Source organism: Pempheris klunzingeri, chromosome 9 (assembly GCF_042242105.1).
Source record: "Pempheris klunzingeri isolate RE-2024b chromosome 9, fPemKlu1.hap1, whole genome shotgun sequence".
Lineage (NCBI taxonomy): Eukaryota > Metazoa > Chordata > Actinopteri > Acropomatiformes > Pempheridae > Pempheris > Pempheris klunzingeri.
The window spans coordinates 20,695,799-20,718,294 of NC_092020.1; the positions used below are offsets into that span (position 1 = coordinate 20,695,799).

The window sequence follows — 22,496 nt, forward strand, 5'->3', positions numbered from 1 at the left end:
TGGCTATTGCAGTTAGCATGTGAAAAATTGTGTTACATATGTTTGTTTTTCATCAGTAAAGCATGGTTGTACCATGTCAGTGACCTTTCCATATGATTACTGGTATCAAATTTATACGAATAAGTGGGTTAGTTTATCTTTAGATGTCTGATTTCTGGTTTCTTTCTCAACAACAAAGGTGGAACTGGTGTGATTTCGCTAAATTTACAACAGTTCCACACCAAATCCAATTGATTTAAGTGAAAGTAAATGTACTCGGTTTCAGCTCTGGTGATTTCTATCATGCAGATTTACCCTACTTTGGTGACGGAGGAAGAACCCACCAGAGTTTCCCTCTTTATATGCTTTTTGCCTCAAATGGAAGCTTCTGCGGTTTACCCTTTTCACAGCATTTTGATACATCAAAGCAGCTATTTTATCATTTAGGTATGAGTGCTTACTTCTTCATCAGGGGCTGATATGGCATCATAACTAGAGTTCAAGGTCTACACTCATGATGTGCAACATTTAACCCAAGAGTGATTCACAATTAATGTGCTCGGTATGTGTGTGTAAATTAACTGTGCATTCCCTTGAATAAAACCAATGAAATGAATCTCCGTTTTTAGGGGTTATGAGTGCCCACAGGTGCAAAATGAATGGCCCTCAATTGACGACAACAAAGCAGCCATTCTCTCTGGTGCCTCAGAACGGGAGTATCTGCCAATTACACTCCATTTCCTTCCCGCATGTTGGCACTCCATACTCCGCTCCAGCTTCCTGCATTTATCTCAAGTCTGATTATGAAAAGAGGAGCTGCACCCTGCATGGAAATGAATTTTAAAAAAGAAAAAGCTCCCCAGAGGCGGGAGCATCACAGGGTGATGAGGAAAGGATAGCACTCACGGTGGAAAAGAAGCTAAGCCCTCTGGGGTGAATGGTGAATGTGATAACGCACTCCTATAAACAACAAGTAAAAGAGCCACACTAGAGAGCTCAATCGACTGACGCCCGTCAGGAGCGAGGAAACAATGTGTAATCTGTGCATTTCTTGACGAGCTCAGTGACATTTCAGCTAATTGGCTAAATGTCAATTGTCTTTAAAGTAAAGCTGTCACTCAATCAGTACACTAAAAGAAGAACACTTTAACCTTTTTGCATACAGTGGCAGTAGCAGGTGTAGACATCAGGCAACTGCCTACTGAGATGACTGATTGAAAAATAAATTATTCATATTGAAAACCTCTTTAACATTCTTTTATTTCCTTTAATCTCTTGAACATTATATGAAAATACGTAATTTGTAATCATTCATTTGGAAAAGTTCTGAGAGTGCTAGTTTATATAGTTTATAGTTGTGTTGTGGTTAAAAGCAGAGACATTTCCATTTCAACCCAAATAAATCATAAACGTATTATCAAAAACTTTTACTTCTATAATGTTGAATTATATGCTTCCCTGTTTAAAAATCACAGTTTTCACGGAAGTTGTAATTACACAGTGAAAATATGTTATTGGGGCCAGATTAAATAGTTATTTCCAGGGAACTTTTTCTCCATTAAAATACACATGTATGCCACATAAAGTGTTAGTATAGTTTCCATACCTCAATAACACAGAGATGCTCCTCTGGCCTCTTGAGGACAAGAGCCGGTACCCAGAATGCCAGTTTTGTAATCCACTGTGGCCTGGAGGAGTACATGGAAAATGTGCTGTGCCAAATTTTTTGAGTGAACTTGAGCGGCAGCAGTTACCAGTCCCTGCTTAAAGCATTCTGCAAAAGAAAAAAAATCCCACTTGAATGCCTTTCAGCTACATTAAGTGACATAAAGTGAAATTTAGAAGGGCCAAAAATGCAGAGACACTGATTGGAACTATATGCACCACAAATTGAGGCAAAGAAGTGTTTTAACCTGAGCGAAACATTGCAGTTCTAATTTGTTTTATGATTCCATTTCATTATACAGTGGAGCAAAAATTAGAAAGTCTGGAGGAAAATACAAGCTCCCTGTAAGTTTAGAAATAAGTGTGTCTGAGCTGTCAAGCACAGGTATGCTCCACACATAGAGTGGGTGTTTGTTGATATAGTAAACACCTGCACTGTCAGTTGGGGAACTTGTCAACTGGCTATTTGTGTCAGAAAAAGCTTAATTTGACAGAATAGCGAGATGAAATGTGGCTCTCAGTGGTGTCTGAACAAAGACTCACTGTGTGGAGATTAACTCTCTAGTTCAGGTGTGTTGATTGCTCTCATAGTTTGCACCTGTGCTCTGCCTAATAAAGTTCCACAGTTTGAATCGTTCACTCTTTGGCCGTTTCCACATTCAAGACGATGGGAAGCACTCAGTTTCCCTTCTTCATTCAGTCGCATTGCAGTGGGGTTTTGAAGTTTTTCCTCCAGAGCCTGGTTGTGTTAAAATGCCCCCATGTGAGAATAAAGCTGTGAAACATCCATCTGCCTCTGTGTGCATCTGGGTTCTCACTCTGATGAAACACAAACTCAGATGTTACACAAGAACAGTCAGAAACTCTTACTTTACATGGAGAGGGGGGTGTTCATTTCATTTTTACATTTTATTATCCTGTCTCTGTAAAGTGACATGACATGAGATTTCAAGCTCAGAACTGTGTGAAACTATTTGAAAACAGTATCTAAACTATATAGGAAGGTCACAGCATAGGCATCTGATTGGCTTTTCTTTTTCTCTTTCTTGCCTGGTCTGCAATGTACTTGCAATAAAATTCTTTATTCAGAATGCTGCAGCTGGATACTTAACTAAAACCAGAAAATGTAAATTGTCCCTGTCGTGGGACTAATAAAGGAATATTTTATATACCACTCTAAGCTTCACTTCATTTGGCTCCTATTCATGTGATGTCACTCTTTAGATTAGATCAGACTTCAAGGTGTTTTTAATGACTTCCGAAATTGTAAATCGGCTTGCATCTTTACAGCTGTCTGATCTTGTTATACCTTTTTGTATCCCATCCTGGGCACTGTTTTCAGAATGCAAGGCTCCTGTTGGTCCCCAGAGTTAAAAAGAAGTCTGCTTGCTGCAGGGCTTTTTTTTCCCTACCATGCCCCTTTCACTTCCCTGCTGACAGAGTCTGACTCTATTAAGGCCTTTAAATTCAAACTTAAAATTATGTCTTTGCCATAACTTTTAATTAGTGCTCACTCTTTGATTAGTTCAGGACTCGCAGATGTTGAATCTCTTAACCCCAGTACTTGCAGTCCATGTTTGTCTTCTGGTAACGGCTGCATTTCTCCAACTCCCTTTTTGATTCTGTTTCCCCAAGCCCTCATGCTGTGAGTTTCTCTTGCCCTCTCTTTCTTTCCAGCTATTTCTTGCTCATTATTGTGTTTTTCAGGTCTCCATGGTAAAGAGCTCATGTGGCTCAGGTTTGTTTGGAGACCCCAGAAGTTGTTCAGTGTCCTTCTGGGTCCACATTCTTTACAGTGGGGCAAAAAAGTATTTAGTCAGGCCTGTAATTTTCATCATAGGTACACTTCAACTATGAGAGACAGAATGGGGGGAAAGAATCCAGGAAATCACATTGTAGGATTTTTAATGAATTAATTGGTAAATTCCTTGGTAAAATAAGTATTTGGTCACCTACAAACAAGCAAGATTTCTGGCTCTCACAGACCTGTAACTTCTTCTTTAAGAGGCTCCTCTGTCCTCCACTCGTTACCTGTATTAATGGCACCTGTTTGAACTCGTTATCAGTATAAAAGACACCTGTCCACAACCTCAACCTCGCTGTCAAAGGACACCAGAAACAAAATTGTAGACCTGCACCAGGCTGGGAAGACTGAATCTGCAATAGGTAAGCAGCTTGGTGTGAAGAAATCAACTGTGGGAGCAATTATTAGAAAATGGAAGACATACAAGACCACTGATAATCTCCCTCGATCTGGGGCTCCACGCAAGATCTCACCCTGTGGGGTCAAAATGATCACAAGAACGGTGAGCAAAAGTCCCAGAACCACACGGGGGGACCTAGTGAATGACCTGCAGAGAGCTGGGACCAAAGTAACAAAGGCCATCACACGCCGCCAGGGACTCAAATCCTGCAGTGCCAGACATGTCCCCCTGCTTAAGCCAGTTACACGTCCAGGCCCGTCTGAAGTTTGCTAGAGAGCATTTGGATGATCCAGAAGAGGATTGGGAGAATGCCATATGGTCAGATGAAACCAAAATGGAACTTTTTGGTAAAAACTCAACTTGTGGTGTTTGGAGGAGAAAGAATGCTGAGTTGCATCCAAAGAATACCATACCAACTGTGAAGCATGGGGGTGGAAACATCATGCTTTGGGGCTGTTTTTCTGCAAAGGGACCAGGACGACTGATCCGTGTAAAGGAAAGAATGAATGGGGCCATGTATCGTGAGATTTTGAGTGAAAACCTCCTTCCATCAGCAAAGGCATTGAAGATGAAACGTGGCTGGGTCTTTCAGCATGACAATGATCCCAAACACACCGCCCGGGCAACGAAGGAGTGGCTTTGTAAGAAGCATTTCAAGGTCCTGGAGTGGCCTAGCCAGTCTCCAGATCTCAACCCCATAGAAAATCTTTGGAGGGAGTTGAAAGTCCCAAAACATCACTGCTCTAGAGGAGATCTGCATGGAGGAATGGACCAAAACACCAGCAACAGTGTGTGAAGACTTACAGAAAACCTTTGACCTCTGTCATTGCCAACAAAGGGTATATAACAAAGTATTGAGATGAACTTTTGTTATTGACCAAATACTTATTTTCTACCATCATTTGCAAATAAATTCTTTAAAAATCAGACAATGTGATTTTCTGGATTTTTTTTTTTTTTTTTTTTTTTTTTTCTCATTTGGTCTCTCATAGTTGAGGTATACCTGTGATGAAAATTACAGGCCTCTCACCTTTTTAAGTGGGAAAACTTGCACAATTGGTGGCTGACTAAATACGTTTTTGCCCCACTGTATATGTTTTATAATCTACATGTATCAGAAATTTTGTCATTGTGATTTGTATATACTGTGATTTCATAGGCCTCTTCTATGTACACAGCATCTATTCTGTCCTCTGTTGTTGCTCTTCCTAAGGCTTCCTCAGTTTTTTTTTTTTTTTTTTCCCTGGTAAAAGGTTTTTTGTGGTGTGTTTTTTTTTTTTTTTGTTATCTGACCAATGGTCTAAGAGTAGAGGGTGTCCTACACTGTGCAGATTATAAAGTGAGGCAAATTATGATTTGTCATTAGCAGTCTATATAAATAAAATTTGACTTGACTTTTGACTTAAGCAGAAGATTTCCAGAGGGTGGAGTCTAATTGGTGTAAACCGGATGTGTAGGAGAGCACATCAGATAAGGTCAGTGAGTGGCAGGTCGATGAGGACTTGTTAAGATCACACAGTCAATAGAGGAAGCACAGACGCTGATTCTTGACATTGACGTCTTTATGGCCTGAGGGAGGATTACAGAGTTCAAAGGGAATGACTGTGTTCTTTGGTGGGAAACGGAAAGTCTCTCTCTTCCCAAGAAAATGCTGGAACAATGTGAAGATGCCTGTATTTATCAGGGTGACATTGGTGATGTCTCTTTTTCGTATGTGCTCCAATCAGCCTGTTCTGTATGTAATGAAGTATCTGCCATCCCCATATGCTCCCATGTCCACCTGCACAACACATCATGACAATATGGCCGTCCATCGGTTCAATTTATGAGAGACTGATGCTTCCCCCGTCCTAGTTCCTACCACAGATTAGGAAGGGGGTTGGCAGGGAACCACCTCCCATTATAATATGAATAATAATATTGGTGAACACAGGGATCACCCAGGTGCGTTTTCGTAATTAGGATTATTTGAAAAACATGTTATCAAGATGTCACACTGTATGGAGAAGATACCTCATTACATGGAGCATATATAAAACCAGACAACACCAGTGTCACCCTGATGAATACAGGCATTTTTACATTGTTCCAGTAGTAGGAGGAGACGGACTTTCTGTTATAGCTGGGCTATTGCAACTCTCCGTATTTAGGCCTTCCACACTCTTAACTATTAACTGGCCTGCAAGTTGTTCAAAATGCAGCTGCAAGGATGTTGACTGCCACTAAAAAGCATGAGCAAATCGCCCAAGCCCCAGCCTCTCTTCATTGGCTCTCTGTTCATTTTAGAATTCTATTTAAGTCCTTGCTGATTGCCCTCAATCAGCTGTTATATAAGTTGGAGTCAAGAGCCGTCTTATATCCCAGACCTTATTTATGGCACCCTGCTCCCAGGTCTCTTAGATCTGACAACAAATCTCTCCTCTATACCCCGTGGCCATGACAGTAATTAAAGGCGACAGTACCTGTTGCTGATGCTCCCCTCATCTCTGTTTTTAGATCTAGGCTCAAGAAGCATTTTTATTTTTGATGGCCTTTTTCCCCCACTAATTCTTCAGTTATGCTTATAATTTAGTATTTTGTTTCTTGTCATGGTCATCTTTGAGTTTTTACTTTACATTTCAAAGAAAGTTATGTAAATTGTGATTATTTTTTTTTTCCCCCCTAATCCACATAGATCATGGGCCCTTTTAATATGAAATTAATTCAGTGAAATTGGTTGAGAAATGTTAACATTATAGTGTCTGTGTGTTTATATGTCAATGCATCCTCACACCTCAGGCTCCTCCCTAAATGGATGCCAAAGGGGACAAAGCATGTTAAATGCTATTGTAATAACGAGACTCTTGGTTCTTTTTAATGGGGATGAGCAGTGGGAATTACCCAAAGGATGAGACACGTGAACTTTTAAAAGAAAAATGTAGAGTAAAAACAACGCTTTAAGGACTTAAGTTTTTATAAAAGTATTTATGTAGAACATTTATGTGGAACTTTTAAGTCTTTTTTTTTTTTACATAAAAAGGAGAGAAAAAAGAGATTCATACTACCACAGGGTTGAACTGCTGTCCTGTACCAAGGGGTCCTCCGGCAACACTGGCCTCATGGTCTTGTTAAGGACTTGTGTCTGTTTTTCCTCCGGGCTGCTGTTGGCCTCCGCTGGTTACAGCCCGCGGTAACCATGGTGTCCCGCTGTGTCTGTGTTGCATCTGCTCCATGACTCCAGTCAGCTGGCGTGTGTGTGTGGGGGGGGTGACTCTTCTGGAGAGCCTGGAGAGTGCCGTCTGAACTGCAGCTCCCCATGTGTGGCTTGTGTTTTCTGATCCAGGCCTCCTTCTAAGAAGAGCCGAAAAGCATATTTTCCCCCAATGTATCAGCATTTTCCTTCTATTATGGTCTCAAACAAACATCCAATGAAGAGGAAAAGAAGAAGGAAAAGGGCAAACGTTGATGCATCACTCCTCAGCACACAAACTATACAAAAATATGCTGATAATGAGATGTGAGGGAGAACAATCAGCTAATCGCACTGCAGTGATATCAACATCTATGACAAACATTTTAAGGGAGTGGTGAAATTCTGCCTTCTTTAAATAAAGGTTTTAAGACTGTTGTGTATATGTGACATGTTGGCTGAGTTTCCAAAATTAAGGCTGTGTTATTGTGACATAATATAATACCATGCTGTCACTGCTGTCACTGCTGTCACACTGACAGCAGGGCAGAGTTAATGAGCCCATTCGGACAAAAAGCGAGTTTGTTTAGTCAGGAGGTCTGACAGCAGAGAAACCTGCAGAGTGTTGAATTAAGAGCAGTACACAGGCAGCGTGTGTGTGTGTGTGAAAGAGCAAGAGAGAGTAACCGAAAAGCTCAGCTTCCCTCCTATCTGCCTCCAGGGGCAATAATAGACTAGAGGTTACTTGGAGACCAGTAACAAAGAGGTTAAAGAGGGAAATCCCACAACTCCTCCTGGAATGAGAAATCGCCCGTGCTCAGGAACCACAGCTCACCACAGAGGCTGGATTCACTTCCAGTGGCTATCCTAACATCTCCCATATCTTTGACACATTTGAATAGCAAGAAGAGGCAACTTTTTTTTCCTAATCTATTTATGTTTCACAATAGTGTTGTTTTTTTTTTTTTTCTAGATGCAGCAGACGGCTTGCGATAACGTATTACTGCTACTTTCAAGCAGAACTCAGAAAAGCAGTTATGTAGCACATCAAATGTCACATGCAGGTTTCTGATGAATTATTTTGAAGCGGAGTTCATGCACCTACCATTTGTCAATTAATGGACCCAGAAACTAATTTACTGAAAATCATTTACAGCCCCTGTCCCTGCCTAACGAACAAACGACAAACCCCATGTATGTGTATTGTTTCTTTGGCATTTTTACAGTGTTAAATGATACAGTGCTTACCTGTATTGTCATTAATTCATGGATTTGGATGGATAAGTACCTTGGCAGCCCCCCAAAATACTCTATAAGTCTTAATATCTTATTAATGGAGCAAAACTTTGTACAATGGGACAGTAACTTTGGGATTTTCACCCTCTTTTGACATGAAGATGGCTCAGTTATCATGTGATGACAGGTAGCCGTCTTTCTGGTGGCCATCAGGTTTCTGTCTTCCATTCAAGGACGGCTCTTTGACCTGCAGTAGCTTTGCAGTCTCTCCACCAGTCATTTAGTACCCATAAATCAGTGCAGTCTACATTTGTCTCCAGAGAGATTGTGATGTTTACACAAATTCACGCCACAGTTTACCTCTTGTGAACGACTCTGTGATGCTAATTGGTATAGCAATGAACATGCCCTCCATTGTGTGTGTGTGTACAATTTTGACTGCATGTATGAGTTTGAGTCTGTGTTTTGTGGGGCGGAGGTTGATAGCTGTTGCCATAGGGACAGTTAATACTGGGGCTTTGGGAGATGGTCCTCTGAGTGTTGTTACTCCCAGTTCATAAGTGTTGACACCATCTGTAGTCTTAAATCCAGCCGACATGGATCACATTCTGCTCTGTATTTCTTCAGTAACCATGGCACACACACCCACACACAGTTGTTTCCTTTTGATTTCCTGAGGCTCAACCACATATCTCATAATCATTGACATCATCTTTTTCCTCATGTAATTGTCAAATGACAAATGTTAAGAAGAAAAACCTACAAAAGACTGATGTTGTCGTAAAAAGTGAACGGAAGCAATCTGCAATTTTTTTTCTCAAGAACTTGCAAAAAGTAGAGGCACAAAGACTTTTCAAAATGTCCTGGAGGACAGTTTGTATGGAATAAATTCACTTCAAAGAAGTTCAAAGCAACATGAATGGCAACCTTCTGAAACCTGCATGCCTCCTCATTATTTTGTGGTGTGTTGTTCTGCATGGATGTCTGGCACTTGGAGCAGAAGACTGCAACTTCATACAAATAATAAGTTTCATCTTACATTTTTACCCTGCAATACATGAATGGGACATCTGCATTGATCATCAACTGGTGAGGAACTACATAGACTTGATAACTCAGAATTCAAAGAAAGGTCCCATCAGTGCAGCGCACAAGCTGAAAAACACTTGCACAATTTCATAAGGGTATGATATAAAATGCCTCAAAAGTTTTTTAGTTTTGTTTATCATCCAAAAGTGTCTTCTCTCTTGGAGCTGAGATGCTTTTTGTGTTGCCACCAATGTGTTGATGAATTATTGACCTCTCCTTCCTCTCCCGGTCTCCCTGCCCTGTGTCACACTGTAGTAATAACCTGAAGCAACAATACTGCCAAACCTATAAGGGGCAATAACTGAAAGAAAATGAAAAGAAAAAAATAAGGGAAAAAATGAATTTAAAAAGACAGGATGGTAAAACTGCTGTAAGCCTTGCAAGATTTTTCATCTGTGAGGTGCAAAATTCTCAACCTCCAAAGGTTCAGTTTCATGGCTAAAGGTAATTCCAGCCAACCACTGTCATATTATACTCACTGTAAGGGTCAGACTAATTGTGATTTCATGTGAATGACCAAATTTTTTAGGCCCAGTCGAGTCACAGTAGCGATGGTAACAGTAGATAGCAGGCTTGGATTTTTCAGTCGATACGGGAGGGGAGACGGACGGGGAGGCTGCTGTCAAAACCAGCAGAACTGAGGATATCATGCAGCACAGGGCTGTTGTCATTCCACCCATGGCTGTCTAGACACATCAAGAAAATTGGGTGCCGGAGCTCTGAAAAAAGCCGTGACACTTGCCGATCCCTCCACTTACCTCCTTCAAGCATCGAACCACATCCCTCGGGTCGCCCAGTACGAGGGAAATCTTGTTCGTCCACGGTGCTGGCTCAGATTTCCCTGATCTGCTGCAACCCCACAGCTGTCAGCATGTTCAGATGATATAAAAGGGGTCGTTTAAGGACAGTTGTACCAATTAGGATCTCCCTAAAACTGTGGACTTGCTCAGCACTGGATGTAATGTTTTGTTTAGTTTTACATAAAAAAATCATTTTGGTTTTCAAAATCTAAATTTTCCTTAAACAGCTGGGCACAGCATTACTCAATTATCAATAAACAATACTTTTGTTTGGGACTACTTTCAGCAAGGGATTGATCCACATTTGATGCTCCAGTGAGTTGTGACGGCAGCACGGTGTTTTTATTGTTTTTGGGACAATAATTGAGCTCTGTGGCACTGATGAATAAGCTGCATCATGTTTTGGATGCACAGACAATACTTGTTAGGATACATTCATTTATGGTTTGGGGCTTTTCATAGGATTCATTATCAATACAGAATATTGTCAGACTGTAGCAAATGTACTGCTTCAGTCTCTAAGAATACCGTAGTATACATTAGACGGTAGACTGCATAGGTGTATTTGGATGTGAACTGATCGGAGAGAACGGGTGATGGTGGTGTGATGTATGTGATTTGATGAAAAGACTTGATTGTGGACGACAAAGAGTGGTTGTTTTGAGAATCATCATGGAGCTATGTGAGGAACCTGGAATATTTCTCAAATTAATCCATGAAACAAACAGAAATGCCACCTTTCTTACCCGTTTTATCATTTTCCACCGTTTTGAGCTTTAACTGGCATCCTCTTCCTCTTCAATGAATTAATGGCACCTGACAAGAGAATTAGAGCCACCAGCTGTTAATCTTGAAGCACTTAACTTCAAATGTTTACACGGCAGTAGTGGATAAAAACATGCATTCATTTGCACTTTCTTTTGATGATTTCCTGTAAATTAAGATGGCTAATCTTGCAATGAAGTGTACAACAAAGACTACAGTTTAAGACTGTACATGCCTAATATTAGGTTTTAAAAACAGTCACATTTTGTTTCTGGTTCCATATTGGTAAAATACCCGTCTTCCTATTTAGAGTCTACATCCTGTCAAATCTTTTAATCTCGTCTCTTAGCAAAGAGAAATGTATGAGACACACTGGTGGTCACTCAGCTAGAGACAAATTCTGCAACTCACCACTCACACTGGACATGTTACATTAAACACCCAGTTCTTCACTAAAGGGACTGAAACGTTTGTAGGTGTCTTGTCATGTTCAGGACATGACTACACTGTACCCGAGTCAAGAAATATACAGAACCCTGCTTATACGATTCAATATTTGCAGCATAGTCTCCAAGGGAGAACTTTTCTTTGTAAAGTCATCAAGGTTCTAAAACATATTAGAAACAACAACTCATACATGCAGTCCATTAGAAACCACCTCATCAAAGCACTATTTTTGGTGTCTCATCCTGATAAACTGCAGTGAATTTGACGTTCGATTCCCCTGCTGGTGTAACAGCACCATGTGGTGAAACACCAGTGATGGAAAATAAAAGAGAGATCCAGTCCCCACACCACAGACTTGGTTAATGACTCAATAATATGGCTTTCCTCTTCTCATTTCACACATCTGAGCACTCCGCCCACAGATACTGACTGAAATAGCTGCCATCTAATGGTCCCGAGAAAACAAACAACACGTTGCATGCTGTTGTCTTCTGAGAGTAATTTCTTCTCAAACTGCAAGCAGCCAATAAAACCTGAACTCCGCTCCTGCAACACAGGAGGGTCCATTGATACAAAATAAAGTAATGTATTTATCATTTCAAACGAATATTTGAGCATCAGCGCACAGTGGAGAGGAATAAAGATGTCAATTAATGCTTAATGTTCATGCATATAATCACAAAGTCTGTTCATGCTGCTGCTTTGAATAGTCTCTTTATAAGCCATATAAAGGAAGTATTTATTGCAAGCTTGTTGAGTATTGGAGTTTACCATAATACTGTGTCCATACATTCAAAACCTCATTTAGTTTTCTCCTACTAATGGCGATGCAGAGAAATCAATCAGCTCCAGCTCCAAATACCAAAACCTGATAACAGCTGTGAAGCAGCCACGACTGTCACGCTTGAAGCCAGTTATGTGTGAAATTGTGTTATGAAAAATAATCCATTATTTTAATCTGTTTGGAGTAGCAGATTGGCAGGATTCATCACAGCGTCAGATGTCAAAGATGTTTGTGGTAAACATCCGCCATACAATGACCTCAAAACAAGTAGAAGAAATGACTGAAGCCACTTTTATTTACATTGTGTCAGTTATTTCAGCATGACATGGCTGAGCCTGGACCAAAACATTACCTTTTTGTTGTGTAATGCATATTTCCAACCAAACAACCAATCATTTCTTGCATAAATAAAATATCTGCTGGTGCTGTTTTCCCAGATGATTCCCTGGGGATGTCAGTGGCGGTGTGTCAGTCGTTCCATCACTTTGGTCCAGACTAAAATAATCCAACAGCTGTACACGTTCATGATTCCCATGTGATGAATCCTAATGATTTTGTTGATCCCTTGACTTTCCTTCTCTGTCACGCTAAACTATCTAGGCTACGTGGCAGGCAGTACAACTACAGAGCTCCTACACTCTGATTTTCAGTGGATTTAAAGTGCAAACCTTCCTGTTGAGTCCCATTTCAGACAGAATGAACACCACGATGTGACCACCAACCGAATGTATCTGCAGCTGAAGTGTGAGCAGATGGAAACTTGAGGCCCTGCCTTACATTAAGCATCTGGCTCAATGCTTTTAGGCGGTTGTTGCCGACAAATGGTCCTTTTTGATTGATGCACACAGGATATTTTTGCATTGTCCTGCCATGGCAAAGAACTCCAATTCAAATAAAAAAAAAAATCCATTTATTTTTGATACAAATAGTGAAACTCAGAGTGATTTAAAGTTGAAGCTAAAAAAAAAAAAAAGACCTTTCACTTGCTGTATGCTCAGTGTGAATAATAACTGCCGACGAGCTGCTCCGTAAGAGGCTCAGAACTGTGTCTGCTCCACTATTTGCTCTCTTCTACAACTCAAGCTTCAAACAACCAAGTTTATAGTTGGCTGCTGTGGAGCAGGTGAAGCAGGAAATAACAATGTAAAAGACCAACCACTCTGTCATGTAATCACCTTTTCAAGAGTGTCATGGCTACCATGTGAGCAAACCATAGCTTATTTACAAATCCACCATACACAGAACAACATTAACATTTAGTTTATGGTGTGTTGATGTGCACCCAGGGGGAGGATGTGGTGGATGAATGGATTGGGGTTTGAGTCATGTGTGAAACCATGTCAACTTTGACCTTTGATATAATTATACTTCACTGACTTATTCTCTGGGTCTATGGACATATTAATATAAAAAAAAATTAGAAAAAAAAGAATTGTGTCTGACATCTAAGTATTAAAACCTTTTCTCTTCCAGGTCTCAGGAGGATGAACATCTCGATTTAAATAGCCACGCTCTCCATTTCCCCTTGGGTGCAAATAGCATCTGCCTTTTATTTTATGTGTTGCATTTGTGGCCACCTGATTACTGGGAGTCAAATGTGTGTTGCGCAATTCTGTTAATCTATTAAAGAACTACAATAAATGTACGGGATATACTAACAGCTTAGTTAAGTAATGCCAGTTTCAATCTATATGATAAAAGGAAATACACGTTGACGTACACATTCTTCCTTCAGGGGAAACAAATGAGTCACTGCAGCATCAGGAACACTTTTAAAGGCATTTATTGATGAAATACACACTTAGGTTTTGACAAAAGCTTCTGTAGTTTTGTACGTAAGAAATTTCAGCCCCATTCTAGACCCAAAACTCCTTGAATTAAATGTGGCAATGGAAACCAGTTCAATACATGTGCAATAAATAACAATCATACAAAAAGGAGGCAAGGAATAGGACACCTGAATAAGTGCCTTTGTTAACCTGAAAATAATAATAATAAAAAAAAAAAAACAAAGTCTGAGAAAATTGTCACAGAAAAAAAAGGGAGGAAAGAAAAGAGAGAGAGACAAGACTAAAATAGAATCCAGTCGTTTAGTTTTTCGGGTGCATTAGTGTATGGTCTGAGATTTCCTGGTCACCCTCAGGACCAGAAGGCATTTAGTGACCTGAGGAACTGACTGGAAAAAAAGAAAAACAGTAAAAAATTAAATATTGGAGTTCTACACTGAAACCTGGAGCCATCTGAGAACCGTATATTGCACATCTTCCTTGCAAATACAATAACCACATTGCCAGATTCACACAATTTCGTTTTTTTTTTGTTGTTGTTCTGCGCTTGACCAAAAAAAAAAAAAAAAAAAAAAAGACACCTATGTGTTTTTTATACACAAACAGAGCATTGCGTGGACATTAACACATTTAGAATAATGCAAAATAGGGAGTTCAATTCATAATTTAAGCCATTTTATGCACGAGTTCAGTATAGGTTTCACAAAAAAAAAAAAAGAGAAATACAAATCTGTGAGCAAAAAGGAGAGCAAATCTCTTTTCAAAAATTCATTAATCAAAAAAAACTACTGCAGAAGTCACTTCAGCATAAATAAATAATAATAAAAAAAACTGGACAGACTTATTGATGACATCTGCTATGGCTCATGGGGGCATACTGCTGGGTGTCTGGTAGCTTTTGACCGATTTCCCAATTTGTTTGGGAATTACTAAAACCAGCAGTCTCAATCTAGCACTCGCACACAGAAGTCAACAGGAGTCGTTTTCAACTACTGCACCTTTTTGGAATAAAGGCTTTGTGAACGATCTCTGAAAGCAACAGCCTCGATCCTGAAGTGGTAAAACAATCCATAATTTAACCAGTCATTTGCTCTTCAAACCGCACCGCCCATGGCGACGTGATTCAGTGCACCTTTTAGAGCTGATATCAGATGCAGCAGTGCAGTGTCACCCTGCTTAGACAATATCTATATATATTTTTGGAGTGTGTTTTAGCTCACGTAACCATCGGAGTGACCCTCGAGGTCTCCCTCTCCATCACACACACACAAAGCCTGCCTGTGAGATTGCTGAGCTTTCCAGAGGACTCAGAAATGAGGGAGAAAGAGTGAGCTGGGCCACAAAGAAAGCTATCACACTTATTGGACACTTATTACAGAGGAGTGGGCATAACGGAGCCATTTTAAGTTGCCAGGAATGATTCCACTGCCAACAAGTTTGAAATGAATGTTGTTGCCTTTTTTTAAAGAAGAAGCGCCTGCGCACAAAGTGTCCCACATAAATTGTTTACACCTCTTCACATCACGGTGGTGAGGTACACTACAATCTGCTGGTACTGACAGTGAATGTGAGGCTGCAAAACCAACTCGAATCGAAATTTCACGCAGCTAACCCGCAGATCCTTGCAGGAGATAACAACACGTGGGCTCACAGGTGTTCAAGGTCAAAGCGGAGAAGATGAAGCTCCGACAGGCCGCGGCCGCCCCTCCATGCCGGAGACCTTTCAGAGCCGATAGCGACCTTTATCTGCAGCAAGGCAGACTCAAGCCTCCTGTAAGCCTCTTAGCTTGGCTGTCAAGCATAGCGGCACTGATGTCTCAATGCTGGTGCCGATAAAAAGTGTGAACATCGATCCATTCTGGTGTACGGCAGGTGGATTATGCAGCTAGCAGTATTCATACACAGACACAGAGAGGGTCAAATTTCTCAAGAGTTCAAGAGAACTTTGGGAACGGTAAAACAAAAATCCACTTTTTTTTTTTTTTTTTTTTCCCAATGTTATGGATCTTCTGCACTTACAGAGCCAACTATCTGTCAGAGATTGAGGCAAGTCTCAATTTGACTCCAAGGAGGCGCAAAGATCTAGTCAGAGAAGCCAATAATAAGTGTGAGGTTCTCTTTGAGGCAGGAAATTGCAGCTGGCACACCCCATTTCTCACCAGATTTCTTTTATTTTTCACAGCGCCAGCTCGTCACAGTCTGACTTATTTAAATTCCCTCTTTGCTTTCCAGAGTAAGTCTAAGCAAGTGGGTAAACCAAACCCAACAAATCAATGAAAAAAAAAAACCTTCTTTATCTGCACAGCAAGACAGCTTTGACAAGAGAAGACACCCGAGGACTTGAGCACATATATGTACAGTGGTGAGATGTGTGAAAAGAGGCGACAGGAGAACTTCAGTTTTTTTTTTTTGTTTGTTTTTGTCTTTGAATCTTTCTTGAAGTCTGAATTTTGAACCAAGGACTAGTTAGCACCATAGAGAGCACCAGCGGCAAAGACAGAATTTCTGACCATCACTGTGGCAAAGATCCCAAAGGTTCTCTGTCCGTCACACAGATCACAAGGTTTGTGGAGCAACACAGGGAAAAATACACAAGGACGAGGTGAGAGGCTTTGTTCACACTGCAGCCTTTTGTGTTGAAATCCAATCTCAAACCAGATTCATATGCATTTGTGTCTACTGTATGATTTAACAAGGGAAAAAAAACAAACCTACAGGCTGTAGTGCAAGTAAAACACAAGCTGTAGTGATTAAAATGAGCATATTTGTTCCATCAGACGTGCGTTAGACAATGACTAAAAAAGCACAGCTTTAACACCTCCTTTGACACCGCACTAAAGATTATTGAGGTCGAGAACTGAAATAACAGATTCACAAAAAAAAAACAAAAAAACAATGTTTTCCTCTTCACAACAAGAGGGAAAAATCTCATGTGAGGAGAAAACAGTAGCACAAAATGGTGCAGCGTGAATGCAACCACAAAACATAAAATGGGGCTGGGTTGGGGGGTGTGTGTGTGGGGGGGGATAAACTCACAGATGTAACCCGTGTTTTAATGAGTCCTTTCAAACAGTTCAAAGCATGTATGAGTGATAAAAAAAACTGTTCTGTTTGTAGTCATCATTGTAGTAGCACCTTTTTTTTTTTCTTTTTTTTTTTTAGGGGGGTTAACAGCTTAATCACCTGAGGAAAAAGCTTATGCACATTTAAGATTTTATCATTAACAGACTGAATGCTTGCAGGAGAGCCATGAGGTGATTTTAAAACACTTTCAAACACGGCGAGCAAAGGTCAAAGACTGAAGTTACAGAGAGCTGTGTGGCAATATAGCATCATTCAGGAGAGCTGATACCAGGGTCGACCTCAGAGTGCCTTTAACAACTGGACCACATTTACTGAACACTGGACTTAATTCTATGAAATAATGTGTGTATAAACTTTTAAAACACCAAGTCTGCACTTACAAAGACATAATAGCGCACATGATTACATTATTTCGGTGGAGATTTCCAAAAAGTTCTAACACTGACAAGCTGGTAAGGATCATTGTTTTTGGTTTTTAATATTTTCAAGAGTGGTTCGGCTTATTTTTTTTTTACTTTTTAATTTTCTTACCTGGAAAAAAAGCACCAGTTTCTGATTTTGTTTTTTTTGTTCTACCCATCTGAAAGTTGTTAGCTGCTGCAAGAGTGCAATAACTGTTTTTACGAAATGCCACAAAAATAAAGAGACAAATGGAGAGGAAACAACATAATTGAAAAATAATTTGCAAAAACTGAGAGTTTATGCTGTAAATTGTGTTTTCATTATCAGGTTTTCACCTACACCTGCAAGCAGGTTTACCAGACACCTTAGACCCTGGTGCAAAAAACCAAAAACAATGAACACTTTACATAAGTGACTGGATTAAGGGCCTTGAAACATAAAGGTTACCGTAAGAAGTGAACTGAGATGACAATTAAGACTGCAGGAGGAGTTTTGGTTGAGCTGGTTAGTCCTACAGGCCTGTAGGCTAGAAAAATGTACATTAAATACACACGTCATAGGTCCTTGTGTGGCAGGGTTCCTATACATTTTTCCATTTTCAAATCTTATCCAATATTATCCAGATCTTAAGATTTTAAAGATTACAGCAGATGCACAACAGTGGATGAGCTAACTGAGTTTGCTTTCAGATTACTACACAAAACTTCAAATACCACAATTCTGGGAATGATCAGAGGATTTCCAAAGTTTGTATCTCAAACATTCAGACATATCAAAACAGTTTTCAAATTCATAGATTTTTCCAGACTTTTGCTGCCCAGCGATGAATAGGAACCCTGCATGCGAACGTACAGACAAACAGCTTGTTGTGGGCAGATGCAATGCAAAGGGTAAATCATTGTCATTTTAATTACTGACGAGACAGGTCAGTGAGGTAATACTACTTGAGGTCTGACATGGTGTTTAGGGATCCAGTTGTGGTAACGTTGAAGACAGCTTACCAGTTTGCTATGAATGTTGTGAATAAGACGTTTTTTGTTGCTTAACAGAACATTAGTTTCTTGTGTCACACAGTTAAGAACAGCATGTTCCTGAGGAACAGTCCTCCTCAAGATTAGAAACATACATTTATAAGCACCAAATGACCAAAACAGTGGTCATTTTATTCAGAATTTCATTATCAAAATGTTCAAAAAACCTCAGTCCCTGTGCGAAACCTGAATTTGCGAGTTCTTTCTCAGAGAGACTCGTAAATTTTTGTGTCTTGTGAAGTTAGCAATGTTGACCACTGGCTATCCTGCAAAGAAATCCAAGTTGTATACTGATTTTGTGAGAAAAGCATCATCTGCTTTTCTTACACACTGTGCAACTTTGCACATTTGTAACTCCAGCTGGCAGTGAGAAGTAACTGAAAAATACCCCATAAACACAACAATGTGACATCAGTGATCTGCACTCATGCTTATCAAACCAGCCCCTTTGCGGTGCTTCATACCAAGGACGTCCAGCTCTGAAGGGAAAGCTTGCAGTTTACCTGATGGTTTTGCTCTTAAATTACAAATGTCAATATTAAACTCCAGAATTTAAGTTGGACAAATGGCATAACACACTCTACTCTGTTGCAGCCCTGCTTTGTTATTGAGGCTGTTAAGACGAGCGAGACTGGTGTTCATTTTAAAGTTACAAATATCCTTCCTATTGCCACTTTTAGGGTGTTTTTGCAGTGAAATTTCAAAACGTAGCAGATGGAAATGCATGTTACCAACAACATCTGCTGCTAGCAGCTCAACCCAAAAGCTGTAAACATGTGGCTTAGGGGGTGGGTGTATCGGTATTTGTCCTGTCTGGTGCTGCAGAAAAACAGGGATGGATATTGTGGATTGCATGGTGTGAAACTAAAAATGAACAAGTTCTCTGCCCAAATATTGCATTTTTATGTCTTTTGTGTAGCATTATTAAGACAGAACTGGTTGATAAGGATATCTGGGGAATAAAAAGAGATATCGATAGCTGTATTCCATAGAAGGCAGGTGAGATGAGGAGCATGGGGATGGAGGGGGATAGTTTGAAGCTTTCTTATCTGCCCTAAAGTCTTGTAATGCTATGAGAGCAATGTAACATACTTAGACCCCACATACACACAAATGGCAGAGGATTTGATATATTTGTTTTGTGTCTTTCTCAGACAACATAAAGATGCATTTATATATTTTGATACTGATAATGAAACTGTCTTTAAAAATCCTAATTTATCACCTCCGGACACTTATCGCCCAAAATATAGATAGCACCTCTGGGAGCCACTCTTTTTTTTAACAGTCTAAAGTCTCTCTTACTCTCTTCAATCTCTCTGTAATGACATTTTATGTACAATATTGGTATATAGAACATAAATTACTACACAAAACATTTTAGCCTATTCACAATTGACAATCATCAAGAACCCAATAGCAAATTAGACGAAGCCAACAAAATGAAAATAAAAAAAGATTCAGAGACAATTTACTTGATAAACGGCTTAAAATTGATGTCTGTTGTATAACTTTTTCCATAAACTTTCTGTGCTCCCAAGATGTGTCGAGTGTATTGTGAAAAGAAAAAAAAAAACAAACCTTTTATTATATAAAAAAACTTCTTCCTCTTCTCTCAGTCATTGTCTCAGGAGGATGAAATCTGCATGAAGCTCAAAAGGACGATCACGTGATTCCCGACATCTTGTTTGCGTGTAAACAGAGCACCAGTAGTGTCTTGGTTCCATGTGTCTCTTCTGTACAAAAGTATAAATATATGCTTTCTCTCCATTTTTTTTTTCTTTTTGTTCACATATCTAGGATGTAGCGGACAAAAAAATGGTTGTTTTAGTTCCTAAAAACACACCAGTGTTGCAGTATCTGTGCTGGAGGTTGCCAGTTTCCTGTTGTATCCCCCCCCACCCTCCCCATAGATCCTTTTGCTGGCTTGTGTTGACTATTACCATCGGGTGTTTGCTTGGTGTTGGTTGATCGTCTTTGCATAAATAAAAAGGTTTCGGCACAGTCCGCGGCCACTGGGCCAAAAACAAAAAAGTAAGGAAGGAAAAAAAAACAACCTTTGAGTCCGTTTTAGCTACAGCAGATCCATCTTGGGTCTGTAATGGAGCAGGAGGGGGGATTTCTGCAGGGAGAAACAAAGCACAACCTCAGTATGAGTTTTTGTGAAACCCCTTGGTGACAAAACCACCAATCGCCAAACCCCTCCTCCACACGGCAATTAGCTTTATCAGCAAAACCTAAGCACACTGTGGCCTATTGAATTTTAGACCGCTGCAAGAAATACTGGACAGGGCGCTAGCAAGACACACTATTTCGTATCCAAAGAGTTTGGAGGTCTTGTCAGTTTTTCACCTCACCAAAATCCAAAATATGTGCCAAAAAATTGTAAGGACTGAAGGGAAGGTATGGGGGTGGGTGGGCTTGATGAATGGTTGGCTCATTAGGATGTCAACCAATAAATAATGCACTTTCATTGAATTCAATCTGGAGTGAAGTCTGAATCTCTGATTTTTTTTGAAGTCTGAACATATTTGAGATGCCTTTATGTGGCAATATAACTTAAGTTTCAGAGTTAATAGAAAACGATCACCGCATTAAGTCATAATATCATAATATCTGTCTTTTTGAATTGAGTTACCTTAAATCTCCATCTTGTCACAACAACAAATTTCAAAGTGTGGTCCTTTCCCAAGATTTCCTCGTTGCATAAAATGTCCAGCTGTAAAAAGACAACAAAAGGGCAAATCACTTAACAATTTCTGACCTTCGAGTGTTTGTACTTTTCCAACATGCAGGACATAAATCTCTCATTTCCATATGGAGAGGTCAATAACATGACTGAAGTGTGACCCATACTTCGTCGGAGGCCTCTGCAGTTGGACTTTCAGGCTGCGTCTGAGCAGTGTGATGCAGAAATAAAACTGCTGCCCCTCTGCTCTCATTTTTCAGTCTGTGATCACATTGCTTGGAGAGGAGGCTGGGGGGAGCGTATTTTGACATGGAGTGGCCCATGGCTCCTGTACAGCAGCAGGGCATTTTGGGAAAACACAAGTTCAATACTAAACACGAGGCTGGCTCTCCAAATCTACCGCTCCTCCTGTGAAGTCAGCATTGACATTCTGCTGAGCAGCGCCTCGCATCTGCATCTGCCAGTCAATACTGAGGGAGGGAGGGAGGGAGGGAAATGAGCACTGCCACAGCGTCACCCACTGGCTCTGATTGGAAGAACGCTCTGATGGATAAACACCAGCCAGCCTTTATCAGCACAGACAGCAGTGGAAACTGTCCAGGTCTGTGATAAGAAAGATACCAAAAATAACCCAGAGGAAAGGCTGGAGAGCCATGATTACATCTTGAAAGTCAATGAGGATTTCTGTGTCAAAATAAAGGAAATTTGAAGGGAAAAAAAAAAGAACATCCCCGATCCTCTCTGATTTCCTTTTACACATCAAAAAGCTTTACATCACAGCGTTGTGTTGGTTTAAATCCTAACAAAATACTAAAATACACCTGCTGCAGAAGGTGTTTTTTTTAAGCCAAAATACAAAAATGATGTCAATATTGGCTGGTTTTCTTTTGTCGGCTGTGATTTGACCTTTGGGTTTTTGACCGTTTGTAGCAAGAAACAAGCTTTTTTGTTTATGTCGACTTGGGCTCTGAAAAACTGGCATTTTCACTGTAGTTCCCAAACTCGGGTTCAGGATCAATCCAAAGCTCTTACAAGGTGAGGCGTCATGAGATGATTAATAAGAAAAGGAGGAAAAAAACAGTATAAAGAAAAATAATCATTCTAAGAAGAGAACATCAGTCTTTGTAGCTGTCCAGTGAAAACCATGCATCTACAAATAAGAGTAGGAAGAAAATTGTTCTGCGTGTTAAATTTAGGAATCTTTATGGGCTTTAAATAGTGTAGATTATAATTTCTGATAATATCTGAATTTGTTTTTTTAATCCAAACAGTCACTTTGGAAGATAAACTTAAGCTTTTTAAATTTGGGCGTCTCTTCTATTCTTTTCTTCGTGCGTTCAGTTCCAGCAGAGACATTTAGATGGG

At 40.0% G+C, this 22,496-nt stretch overlaps 1 protein-coding gene across 1 annotated transcript in view; it reads right to left on the reverse strand.

The window, feature by feature from the left end:
* Positions 1–20,426: 20,426 nt before the first annotated feature.
* Positions 20,427–22,496, reverse strand: part of LOC139207462 (polycomb group RING finger protein 3) — a 51,911-nt gene continuing 49,841 nt past the window's right edge. Inside the window, exons 9-10 of the mRNA XM_070837187.1 lie at positions 21,081–21,161; positions 20,427–20,564 (exon numbers count right to left, since the gene is read on the reverse strand). Coding sequence (XP_070693288.1) covers positions 20,517–20,564; positions 21,081–21,161 — 129 coding nt within the window. The 3' untranslated portion in view covers positions 20,427–20,516. The remainder of the gene's footprint in view (positions 20,565–21,080; positions 21,162–22,496) is intronic.